The sequence below is a fragment of the Helianthus annuus genome, chromosome 4 (genome assembly GCF_002127325.2).
Source record: "Helianthus annuus cultivar XRQ/B chromosome 4, HanXRQr2.0-SUNRISE, whole genome shotgun sequence".
NCBI lineage: Eukaryota > Viridiplantae > Streptophyta > Magnoliopsida > Asterales > Asteraceae > Helianthus > Helianthus annuus.
In genome coordinates this window covers 145,986,789-145,999,849 of record NC_035436.2, presented here as the reverse complement: position 1 = coordinate 145,999,849, position 13,061 = coordinate 145,986,789, and the positions used below count along the sequence as shown (strand labels likewise).

Genomic DNA, 13,061 nt, shown 5'->3' with positions numbered 1-13,061 from the left:
ATTTAATCTATTAATACAATGTGGTAGTGGTGGAGTGGATGGGTAAAGACTTGGTGTTCCTTGTGACCCAGGTTCGACTCTCACTCTCTCCATTATTTCTGCGGCATCCAGGTGAATGACGAATATGGGTGGCGCCGGTTCGTCTTGGATGGGAAGCGAGGTTTTACCGATTATTCTACTACCGTGCCTTTGGGCGGGTGGAGGTCGAGTTTCCGCGTATCTGGGAGAGCCAAGGGTTGGCGGCGGTCGAGTAGTCGACCTTGGCCACAACGTCCGGTGTCACGATGGTTGGCACGTCGTTCCTTGTCGTTCAAAAAATATTTAATCTATCAGAGGCTGTTTGGCAACATCTGAATGGTTAAGTGCTGAACCAGTAAGAGGTTTGAACCATTAAGTGCTGAACCAGTAAGAGATCTGAACCATTAAGAGCCTGTATAATGCTTAACCGTTCAGATGTAAATGTCTGACCAATTCGGATTAGAGACCTTAACCATTCAGACTCTGTAAAAAAAATCTTAACAATTCAAAGGCAAATGTCTGAACCATTCAGACATCTTCTCATGAAACAAACAGTCTGAACTATTAAGTACTGAACCAATAAGAATTCTAAACCAATAAAAGCGTCGTTAAAAGATTAAAAAGAGCTCTTGTAACTTAAAGTAGGAGACATCATGAGTTATTTAATCTATTGGTAACCTAAAGTACGAGCAAACTTTATTGTCCACACCACATTTAAAGAAACAAAACTCATGATTTCAAATATTATTATTTCTCTCTCACATATCAAAACACCACACCACACCACATTCACACTCTCTTTCTCCCCCGCATCAATGGCGGTACTTCCCTGGCTTCTTCTCACCTTCACCATCTTCCTCACCATCACCACCACCCACTCTACCCCTTCCGACGACGTCGTTTTACTCCTCACCAAAATCAAACCCTCACTCCAAGGCCCCACCCAAAACCGCATCTTATCCTCATGGAACACCTCTGTTCCACTCTGCCAATGGCAAGGCCTCAAATGGGTTTTCACTAACGGAACCCAACTCATCTGCACACCTATTTCATCCCCAAATTGGTCAGACTTTTCTCTCTCTAAAAACCCAGCTCTCCACCTTCTCTCTCTTCAACTCCCGTCGGCGAATCTCTCCGGCAACCTCCCGCCGGAGCTCGGAGACCTCTCAAATCTCCAAAGTTTGTATCTTTCTTTCAATTCAATCATGGGTTCTATTCCTCTTGAACTTGGGTACAGTTCTTCTCTTCAAGATATTGATTTTAGTTACAATTTGTTAAACGGGTCGGTTCCGGTATCCGTTTGGAATTTGTGTGATAATAATAAACTTGTTTCTTTTCGGGTTCATGGTAATTTGTTTTCCGGGTCTATTCCTAAACCCGGGTTACCCAATGCTAGTTGTGCTAATTTAACTGTTCTTGATTTTGGGCGTAATCTTTTTACTGGGGTTGTTCCTGATTTTATTACTGGGTTTACTGGGTTAAAAGAGTTTGATGTTAGTGATAATAAGTTGTTTGGGTTGGTACCTGAGGGGTTAAGTAGATTAGGGTTGGAAAAATTGAATCTTTCTCATAATAATTTTAGTGGGGTGTTACCTGATTTTGGTGGGTCAAGATTTGAGGAGGATGTGTTTGAAGGGAATGATGATAGTTTATGTGGGCCCCCTTTGAAGAGGTGTGAAGGAAGGAGGTCTGGTTTGAGGGCTGGTGTGGTTGCTGGTGTTGTGATTAGTTTGATGACTGGGGTGGTGGTGGTTGCGTCGTTGTTGATCGGGTATTTTCAAGGGAAGAAAAAGAATGATTTCGAGGAGGGGTATGAGGAGTTTGAAGACGGAGAAGATGGTGACGATGGTGGTGGTGAAGGGAAGTTGGTTTTGTTTCAAGGAGGTGAGCATTTGACGTCGGAGGATGTGTTGAATGCGACAGGTCAGGTTATGGAGAAAACGAGCTATGGGACGGTGTACAAGGCGAAGCTTTCGGATGGAGGGACGATTGCTTTGAGGTTGATAAGGGAAGGGAGTTGTAGCGATTTGGGTTCGTGTATGATGGTGATCAAACAATTGGGGAGAGTTAGGCATGATAATTTGATTCCGTTGAGGGCTTTTTATCAAGGAAAAAGAGGGGAAAAGCTTCTTATTTATGATTATCTCCCGAATAAAACTCTCCATGAACTTTTACATGGTATGCACATTGGTATTTCTATTTCTATTTCTTTTTTATTGGATATTTATTAGGGTGTCCGCCATGTTGAAGGTGGTTGATTGGTTGAACAACAACATGGCTCGTATATATATGTGTGTCAAAAACATTGAGCCCGAGCCCAGTCACACTTAAAATCTTGTTGTGTTTTGGGCCGACCATTGTTCATTTACGTGTATGAATAGTACCTTGTGACTTGGTAACAATTTAAACAACAAAGGACTTCAGCGCAAATGAATTTTTTTGTAGTCGGCGTCTTTTTTATTACGGTTATACTAGCCAACCCCAAAACCTAACTATTACGGTGTCATGTTCGTCTTTTGGGTCATGTCAGAAATTGACACCCCTTATATATATATATAAACTGTTCTCGTATTCCAGTTTAATTGATTGATCCGTTATTATCGTCTACAGAATCAAGACCAGGGAAACCCGTCTTGAATTGGGCAAGGCGACACAAGATTGCATTGGCTATAGCCAAGGGACTTGCACATCTGCACACGGGTATCGAACCACCCATTACTCATGGCAACATACGGTCAAGAAACGTGCTAGTGGACGACTTTTTCGTGGCTCGCCTCACCGACTTCGGACTCTACAAACTAATGATCCCATCAGTAGCTGATGAAATAGTTTCACTCGCAAAAGTTGACGGCTACAAGGCTCCAGATCTCCATAAGATGAAGAACTGCAATTCAAGAACCGACGTGTACGCTTTTGGGATCTTGTTGTTGGAGATTTTGTTAGGAAAGAAACCTGGGAAGAATGAGGGTAGGGGCGATTATGTCGATTTGCCTTCGGTGGTAAAAGCAGCTGTTTTAGAGGAAACAACTATGGAGGTTTTCGATGTGGAGTTGTTGAAGGGGATCAGGAGTCCAATGGAAGAAGGTGTGGTGCAAGCATTGAAACTTGCAATGGGGTGTTGTGCACCGGTTGCATCGGTTAGACCTTCGATGGATGAGGTTGTGAAGCAGTTGGAAGAAAATAGACCGCGTAACAGGTCAGCTTTGTATAGCCCTGCTGAAACAAGAAGTGGGATTGATACACCCTTTTGAATTTTTCCCTTTTTACTTCATATATTTATTTGTACCGGTTTCTATTTGTTTGGAAATGATAAATTGGATTAAATTGGTTTTTATCTTTAAGCTTGACATAGTTTGTGATAATCTGTATTCTGATTTAGGGGTGTGAATTTCTAACACGCCTGAAAACACGACCCGCACCTAATACGAAATTTGCGGGTTTGGGTTTAGTCTAAACAGGTTCGGGTCAGTTTAAGGTTGAACCCGCGAGTCCGTTTAGCTAAACGCGTCGGGTTCAGGTCAACCCGGTCGGCTTGGCAGGTTGACCTGTTCAACCCATTTATATTATATTATATTTTTTACAACATGTTTTATGTTATAAATTACATGGGTTGTGTATTTTTGCCATAATTATAACTTAAAAAGAGAATTTGACATAAGATTTTATAATTTAAATGTAATTGTATTATGTTAATTTGTAGTAAATTTTAATTTTATTATATTAATTTGTGGAAAAAATAAAAACCAAATTCAGTTCGTGTTCGGGTTCATATGTATGACACGATTTTTGGGTTCGGAAGTGTTCGAGTCTGTCTAAGCTTTTAGACGTAAAGCCACCGGAATTTGTCAAACAACATTAACACGTCCAAACACTATCGCGTGCTTACTCTCACATCAAATAATCTCTTTAATGAAATAATTATTGGCTAAACAATCTTAAATGCTGATTACCTGCTGTCTATCAAGAGAATTACATGTAAACTACATAAATGTACAGACTCGTGATAGGCTTTATCGTAACGAATAACGATTTTAAGTGAGAACAACACTTCTGGCCTTGCTCCAGGAGAGCAACACCGAGGTTGAACTTCTAGCAATGGGACCAACATTTGTGTAAAAATTAAAGATTATTTCCTTTCGTGTTTCATTTCAAAATAATCAATTTAACACTGTCTTCCTCGACGGCAAGGAAGTGCACCAGCACCGGAGGTAAGAGTGGCCACTACAGAAGACGGTTGTGCACTTAGGCTTGAAGCTTTTGCATAGCTGGCTCCTGCGCCTGCACCCGTTGGTATGAAGTATGCACCGTTCAACATCAGGTCTCCTTCTGATCTCCAATTCCACTGCTTCCATTTCCCAGTTGTTATCACTCTCTTTGTCACCTACCGAACCCACGACGGTTGATTAGTAAGATATTGTGAAGCAAATCATAGAGAAAAGATTGCGGGTTTTGTGTATAAATACCTCTTTTGCGTTCGGGTTAGATGGTGCAAGGAATCTGTTGCCTTCACTGTTAATAGTGGGGTTTGCACTGCCACCGATAGCGTACATTTCCCAGTGCGTGTAGTCATTATTTACAACATGGAAATACCCGTGCCTACACCTGAAGATACAAGCAAGATCACAACATAAGCGGGCCAGGTCGGGTTGGGTTGGTATCGGATCGGATCGTAATGGGCTTGTTATACGTACCTTGGCATTCGCTGAACAAGACCCTCTCCGAAATGGTTGTAAGCAACAGTCACTTGCATAACCTTGTCTCGCTTGTACGAATCGCTATGACCCAATAACATCACCTATGAACCCAAACAGAAATCATTAACTTATGTGATTTCAATTTCAATTTCAGTTTCAGTTCATGCAAACAGGTAGAATTGGTTAAATTTAATACCTCGTTATGATGGGTGAATAAGTTATTCGAAATGGTAATAGCGGTCGAACCCATAATGGCATCAATCAGACCATCAGCGCAGTTCGATAAAGAATTATGATCGATCCAAATATGGCTTCCGCCGAAGATCGAAATACCATCACCATCAGCCATGGTTCTCCAACCAAAGTGCGAAGGCGAGCTTCGAACCATGGCATTACCGGTCCGCTTGCAGTCGTGAATATGCAACCCATGTATGATAATGTTTGTAACGTATTGGATCGTGATGCAAGCCCCGTTTGCGATATGAACGTTAACTCCGCGAGCATCAATTGTTTTGAAACTGTTCATGATCAGTTCTTGTTTTAAGGTAATGACCATGTCACGTTTAAAGACAATCCACAATGGTTTATCTTGGATGACAGCGTGTCTTAGGGTTCCGGGTTTAGGGTTTACTGCATCGTCATCGTTGGGGTTGGTTACAACATAGTACTGACCATCACGGCCACCAACTGCGCTCCGTCCAAACCCGATTGCACATTCTGCCAGGCGCTTGCGGTGGCGTTGCCAGTTTTTGTCGCATCGCCAACAATCATCAATTGGGTTTCCTGTGCCGCATGAAAAGAAACCTAGTTTTCTTCTCTCTGTGCTGTTACGAATGCTCCTGTATGTTATTCAAAACACCACCGTTTTTTATTTATTTCTTTTATTCTTACGTATAGGAACAATTATTCAAGTTTTTAATCGAGTTTAAAATGAATCATGGCTATCGATTCGTTAAAACTTTGAATCGCATCAATCATATATAGGTTCAAGCTCGAGCCTAAGTTGAAGCATGAGTCTTCATATAAAGAGGTTGACTAGACTTATGAGCCTAAATGATCTTATTTACTGGATAAATATAATAATTTTCAATTAATATATAGGGGATGGTTCAAATAAAAACCACTTTTATTGTGAAAAATCGAAAACTAACTAAAAAAAACCTAAAAACCACACACAAAAAAAATTTTTCAATTTTTTTATAAAAATCGTTGATTTTTATATATGAAAAAAAAAACTTTTTTTCAAAAAAAAAAATTGCAGTACACATGTGTAATAATACACATGTGTAGTATTACACATGTGCACTACACAAAAATTTTTTTTTTTTTTTGAAAATTTTTTTTATATAAAAAAACCTGCGAAAATTATTATGCAAAAAAAAAATTGGTATGTTTTTTTGGCTTTTTAATTAATTTTCGAGTTTTCACAATAACTAGTGGTTTTCATTTGAACCTTCCCCAATATATATATCACACATATATAATTACATAAAAAGTATTAAGAGTAATGTGCTTTGGTTAGTTTTGCCAGTATAGTCCAAAGGTATCATTTATAGCCTGTGGGTCCAAAAACTTTTTACCATTGCTATTTTGGTCCAACTAACTTAACCCCATCCATGAACTCCGCTAAATCAGGGGCAATTTCGTCTTTGAGCTCTTATCACACACCATATCAAACGGGGCAGATTTTGATCAAACTTGCTGTACAAACCATATTTAAGACCATTTGATATGGTGTGTGTACAACAAGAAACAAACTTTTGTGGAATTTACATTAACATCATCATGATCGTTCAAGTGCTCACAGGCCCTTATGGATGGATTAAATTGGATCAAATATGGATGAACATGATGATTTGATTGCACATGTATGTGCACTGACTCGGTGGAATAGGGGAGAGAAAAGTCAAAATAAACAAACACTATTTTTTTTATTCCACACATAAAAAATCACAAGTTTGATCAAAATCTGCCCCATTTGATATGGCATGTGATAAGCGCTCAAAGACGAAATTTTCTCCGACTTAACAGAGTTCATGCATGGAGCTAAGTGAGTTGGACCAAAATGGCAATGGTGAAAAGTTTTTGAACCCACATGTTATAAATGAAACCTTTGTACTATACTGGCAAAATTGTCCAAACTGTAGGGACCAAAATAGCACTTTACTCAAGTATTAATATATATATATATATATATATAGAGAGAGAGAGAGAGAGAGAGAGTGTAATGTATATTACGGCTTAACGTACGTTACGTACGACAAAATGCGTAATTTTACAATCTAACGTGCGTGATTTTGTTCTTTTTCAATTAACCTGGGTTTGATCAATTTCGTCCGATTTTTTTCAATTTTCTTTTCCTTTCACTTCAAATTCGCAATTGTTCTGTCAATTTTATCGATTTGGGTTCAAACTTATCTTTGATTTTGAAAAGTTTCATCAAATTGTCGACCATCGAAATCTAATCGTAGAACAGAGGATGAATGGATATGACGAAACTTTGATTCCGACCGTCTGAAACATGAGGAAGTGTTATACGTTGGAAACGGAATCGAAGAAGGAGCTGGAATGATGATGCTGAACCCAGGTTTGGAGGTTGAAGAAGATAATGGGATAATCACGCATGTGTATTTAAATAATAACGCATGTTGGTTTGTTTGAGATTATAACGTGCGTGATTTTCCGATGAACGTGCGTAATTTCGTGACGTACTGGTCGTACATTAAACTGTAATGTACGTTAACCAACCCCTCTCTCTCTCTATATATATATATATATATATATATTATGGTAAATAACTAAGTAGTATAGATTATTAGTATATAAAACTATAATCATAAACTGGTATGAGAATAAATATATATGTTTGATTAAAAAAAACAAATAAATAATAAATAAGCCGATCATGAGCTAATCTCTTGTTTGAAAATTAACGAATCGAGTTCGAGCTTTAAAAATAGAGAATGAGTTCAAACTCTCTTAGATTAAACGAGCCAAGCTTTCCGGCTCTACTCGAATCATTTACGCCCCTAGCCTCAAGTGAAATTTATTTTTGGGTGTTCCTCATAAAAAAAAATACAATCAATCTCTCCAAAAAAAAAATCTATTAATGTCATTTAAAGAAAATGTAAAATTCAAAGAATTTAAAAGGAAAATGATCTACCATCTAAAGAAAAAGAAAAATGAAGTGTCTTTTTGGTGTATACTACTAACTCAAACTACTTCTATATCTAAATTCATTATGTGACTTAATCCCTTAATGTTAGGTTTCATGGTATATTTTAACATTAACTCTGTCTACATGTCACATCACCTATTTTCCCCCTATTCACAATACCGTACTTTAAGGAAATGGTTTAATCTCGTTAACTCAATGTAACCCTATTTTTTAGTAGTTTTTGGTTTAAAAAATAAATGAAATAATTAATTTAATCTCTTAACATCCATTTAACATATTAACACAAGAAGAGAATGGTGTGCAATGTTAGTTAACATGTCATGTCAATGTTAGGCCGGAGGGTGTGGGGGCGCCACCCAGGCCAACTCAGCCTCTATAGCGCCCCTAGGCGCTATACAACCACACCGTCGAATTCAATGGGGGGGGGGGGGGCGCTATAGGAGGGGCTCCATGGTGATAACAAGCAGGAATCGCGTGGAACGAGGAAGAGTTATGACATTTGACCGTTTGAAACGGTAACTTTTAAAAAAATAATTTCCTTTTTTATAAATTAACCTTATAAATACCCAACATTCCTTACAATTTTTATTCCATTCCTTTCACTTTCTCTAAACTTTTTATATCATTCTCTACATTTTTTAAATCATTCTCTACAATGTTTCCCAACAACCCAAACCCATGGGACACGAGCAATCCGTTTTGGCAAACTTTGCAAAACATCAAGCAAGAGGACCGTTATCGCCGAGACCCGCATACGGGTGAGCTTGGATATTATCCAATGCCACCAAGCACCCCAACTTTGTAGTGACTTTGTCGTGTTTTTATTTTTTTTAATGAAATTATGTTTTTTTTTCTAGTTTTAAAATTGCCATTTAATTTAAAAAAATAAATATATAAATAAATAAATAATTAGGTAATGATGACGGGGTCTCCATCCACACCCTGCAAATTAAAGGGAGGCGTGATAAAGCCCCTTGACTGACGTGGCTCCAACATGACCTGATAAAGCCCCTAGAAGGCTCCAACGACACCCTCCAACCTTAACACACCAAATGTCACTGTTAAAACACCTTTCCATGCCACTAGGCTTACAAGCCCTTTGCGAAAATGAGATGATCATAAAAGAGTCAACAATATTGGCGGTGGGTCAAAATCAAGGTCTTACAAAAATACTCATACGGCCTATACGGAAACTACATGAATTTCTTGACAACGAAATAAATGCTTAATAATTGAGCGATCTAAATTCTAGCGTCGGTGAGGTGAAATGTTTATACTTAAATCGGAAAGGTCATTAAATGTGAACATGATTTTGTAACTTGTTAGTAATAAAAATTTTCCCACGAGACTTTGCAGGCCAGATCTGGGCCAGGCTGGAGACCAAAAGGCCCATTTTGTGGGGCCAGTCAAACTGTTGAGAGTGTGGCGTTTTGCAATCGAATTTAATGTACATGCATGCAGAATTCAAGATTGTTTGGGTAAATATGGTAACACGTGAATATTATATCGGTTCTTCTGCCACTGGGGATTCAAAGTTTGGTTGAACATGAAAGCAAACCCCACTAGATTACTATTTTTATTATTATTCTCTAGACATGAATCATGGGAATAAAAAAAAAGTTTTGAAAAAACGAGGAAAATTGTTAAAAGGATTATGAAAAGTATAAAACATGTGGAGTAGAGCATTTTAAAGAATCATTCTTTTTTACATGTGTTTTGGTTATAATTAGAGATACATAATTCGATTTTAAGTAGGGTCAGTTACCTTTCGGTTGATAAAGAAAAGGGTATCGAGTATCTTTGTTTTCCTATAGTTTGAGTACACGCTGTCATATTCATTATCAAGCTACAAACTTGAAATGTTACGATAAGTCAGATAAACCCAAAACAAGTGAATTGTAATTGTATATTTACATGATCTAAATAAACCACCCGAAAGGATTATGTGGGTGTGTCTACGCATATGTATACCTCAATATCAAGCTATTAGAAAATTAAGTTGGAACACAATGTTGTTATATGCAACGAGGTCTTTTTAAGGAGTGAAGGTGGGGAATACGATGCTAAGGAGACCCTAAGACCACCCGCAAGGCCGCAATGGGCAAAGGTGGCACTTGTAAGCTATGAAGCACGGGGACACCAAGTATCATCGAGTATCCGTCCCGAGGACGTTTTGGGGACGGGAACGCCATGGGGACAACGTTTCCGGGAAAGTGGGGACGGCGGTATGACGTTTCCTATTATATAACTTTATGTATTTTGACATTTAGTCCCTCTATCTTTCACTAGTTTTCATTTATTCCTAAAACTTGTAAAATTTACATAAAAAGTGTAAAATTAATTTGTACATGTTAACATTTAACCCCCGTTATTTTTACTAGTTTACATTTGTTCCTTAAGTTTATAATTTATACATAAAAAATATAATTTTTTATATTTTTTTGCCGTATCTTCGCCGTACCCGTATATTGGATTTTTGAGTTTTACCGTTCCTCGTTCCCTGTACCCTTATCGTCCCCGTACCCCAGTCCGGCAGTCCCGTACTCATTTCCGTGCTACATAGCTAGTAAGATCACCCGATTAAGTATGTGTGTTCTTGATGAGTCTAGGGGACTTCCATTCATACCAACTGGATTGGTGAGTCACCCACTTTCAATACACCATTTAAATTAGAAAAAAAAAAAGTATTACCTAACTAAAAAACATACAGGACAATTGTATGGACAAAATGAGTTACATGAATTGTTTGTTAAAACAAAAGGTGATGTTAGAAACTGACGTGACATTGTTATTTACAATACTTTTTCCGTAACATTACATAAACTCTAATCTTGTATGGTGGTAACGTACGATCATGTGATTTTTTTATTTTTATTTTTTATAAAAACTAGTGTCTCACTAGTTGCATCTAAAGCTTAATAGGTGCTAACACAAACAAGGTGCATTATCATGGATTGTAACTAAGCAAAGCAACACATCACTGATGTGAAGATAACAATATATATACTTACATGTGAACCATGGAAGCCACCATTTCCGGATCATCAACAACAACACTATCATTCCTTTCCATTGCAAATCTATTATTCGCAGTCGTCGAGTTGGTTACTAAGCTCTTCAACTCATGAATATCTTCTCCACTAAAAACACAAACAAAAAAAAAACATGAAAGTATCAATAAGCATATCATGTATTCAATGAAACAAACCCATAGCCAATGCAAACAAACATATGTAATTAAACCTGGAAACAGCATTGACGGAAACGCCAATCGCAAGAACGATTAGTGAACAGATTGTGAAAAATCTTAGAGAATTCGACATTGTTGCTTGCTACAATTCAGAAGCAAATTCACACACACACACACACTCTCTAAGTTTATGTATCTTTTGTCTCTCTGTAGAAAGAAGTGGTAGAATGAATGAGGGAGGAGAATGAATTGTTAAAGAGATTGGTAGATAGAGGAGTCTTATAAATACGAAGAGGGAGAGTGTGGTTAATTTCCTACCCTGGTTAGGTGTTCACACACTCACCCCTAGTCAGCCAAGTGGGATTTATTTAAGTCATTCACGAAATTGTTTAATTGTAAAAGATATTACGTTAACACCCTTTCTTAGTCGTGAATAAAATAATAACCATCTAGTTGAATTAATACAAATTTGTAGTCCTCGTCTAATTGATTTCTTTTTTCTTTTGAAACGGCATTCCCATCGGCCCTTATGCTTTATAGGATTTGATAGAGCTAGTTAGAAGATACGGCTCATTGGAACAACACAAGTTTCGGACCCAGTGGCGGATCTTGACCTAAAACTCAGCATGGGCCAATATTTTTTTGGTGATAAAATCAGCCTGGATCGAACCAATACACATTTAAAAAAAATTCTCGAAAACCTGAAATTTAACACTACTGGGCGAAAAAACCGCACGGGCCGAGGCCCGGTCCGGCCTCCTCTAAGTTGCGCCAGTGTTCGGACCTATCCAATGGATGCTTAATTATAGTCTCCACTTGAGTTTAACCAACTTCGACAGGCATTAGTTGTATCATTATCGTCCATGGGTTCGATTCCTATAATGAGGTTTTCCCATATTTGTTGGGTTTCCTCCTGAATTGGTGTATCGGCATTATAACTTAGTGGGGACGGATATGATCAGGTAGCTCCGCCGATGACACGATGATACTATAGTGATCCGTTAGTGATCTAAAATTTGCCGTTAAAAAAAAATATATTATATGTATCAAATGGATTTTACCTTAGGTTATCTACCACTCGATAGTTTATGATTGCTACTGTACAACGCATGATCAATATGTCTTTTTCAAATTAATGAGCTGCAATATAATTGTAGAGGTCAGTAAGTACTTCTCTTGAGAAGAGAATGAACTCTTTAATCAGGGTGAACGGAGTGGGGGCGGTAAACTCACTCGGTACCGCTCGGTGACCACCGCCAACACATTTACCGATCACATGTTACCGAATAGATGGCCAATTTCGGTGAAGGTTTACCGATGGGAAAGTGAGGGAGGGAGGGGGGAGAGAGATGGGTGTGTGGTGGGGTCCATTCCTTCTCAATCAATCACACATTTTTCTTTTTTTTTAAATAGTTTACCTAAACCCCATTAGGTAAACCACCGCCAACGTTTTTGAGCATTAAGTAAACAATTGACATGACGCTATATGATTGGGTGAACTGGGAGTTTACCTATTCCATTAGGTAACCACTCCCTTCACCCTAAGAGCATTCACATCCAAAGAACTAAATTGTGAGTGTGGGATTTTAAAATATAAAGAGTATAAAAAATGGTTGTGAGTGGAGGAGAGAGAAAATATTACTGTTCATCTGTATATTTGGGGGGACACTGTTCACCCACTATAATTTTTTAATATATATTGAAAGTGGTTATGAGTGAAGGAGAGAGAAAAATGTAATGATAAAGGTATAAAAATATTATTTAATTGAAAAGGAGAGAGAAAAAGTATTTGTTTTTAATGGAAATATATTGATATAGGAGTTGTTTTTTAGTAGAATGTATATATAATTTTAGGGGACTGGATGTGAATGCTCTAAGGCCTTTATATATAAAACAGTGAAGGGTTTAAATACAAAAGACAAAAGGTTCTTAACGTGTGTAATTATGCAAATGATGTCTGTATTTATGCAAAGCTAATTAC

General features: G+C 37.9%; 2 protein-coding genes across 2 annotated transcripts; one reads left to right on the top strand and one right to left on the bottom strand.

Annotated features, from left to right (window-relative positions):
* Positions 1-749: 749 nt before the first annotated feature.
* LOC110936614 (putative kinase-like protein TMKL1) lies at positions 750-3,365 on the top strand. The gene is made up of 2 exons (XM_022179019.2): positions 750-2,196; positions 2,629-3,365. Exons 1-2 carry the CDS (start codon positions 750-752, stop codon positions 3,267-3,269), a joined length of 2,088 nt encoding a protein of 695 aa, XP_022034711.1. The 3' UTR covers positions 3,270-3,365.
* Positions 3,366-3,906: 541 nt separating this feature from the next.
* Positions 3,907-11,328, bottom strand: LOC110936615 (probable pectate lyase 8). Its single transcript, XM_022179020.2, has 6 exons — positions 11,134-11,328; positions 10,902-11,030; positions 4,909-5,551; positions 4,710-4,813; positions 4,482-4,620; positions 3,907-4,399 (listed from the first exon to the last, which is right to left on the bottom strand). Exons 1-6 carry the CDS (start codon positions 11,211-11,213, stop codon positions 4,181-4,183), a joined length of 1,314 nt encoding a protein of 437 aa, XP_022034712.1. The 5' UTR covers positions 11,214-11,328; the 3' UTR covers positions 3,907-4,180.
* Positions 11,329-13,061: the final 1,733 nt, after the last annotated feature.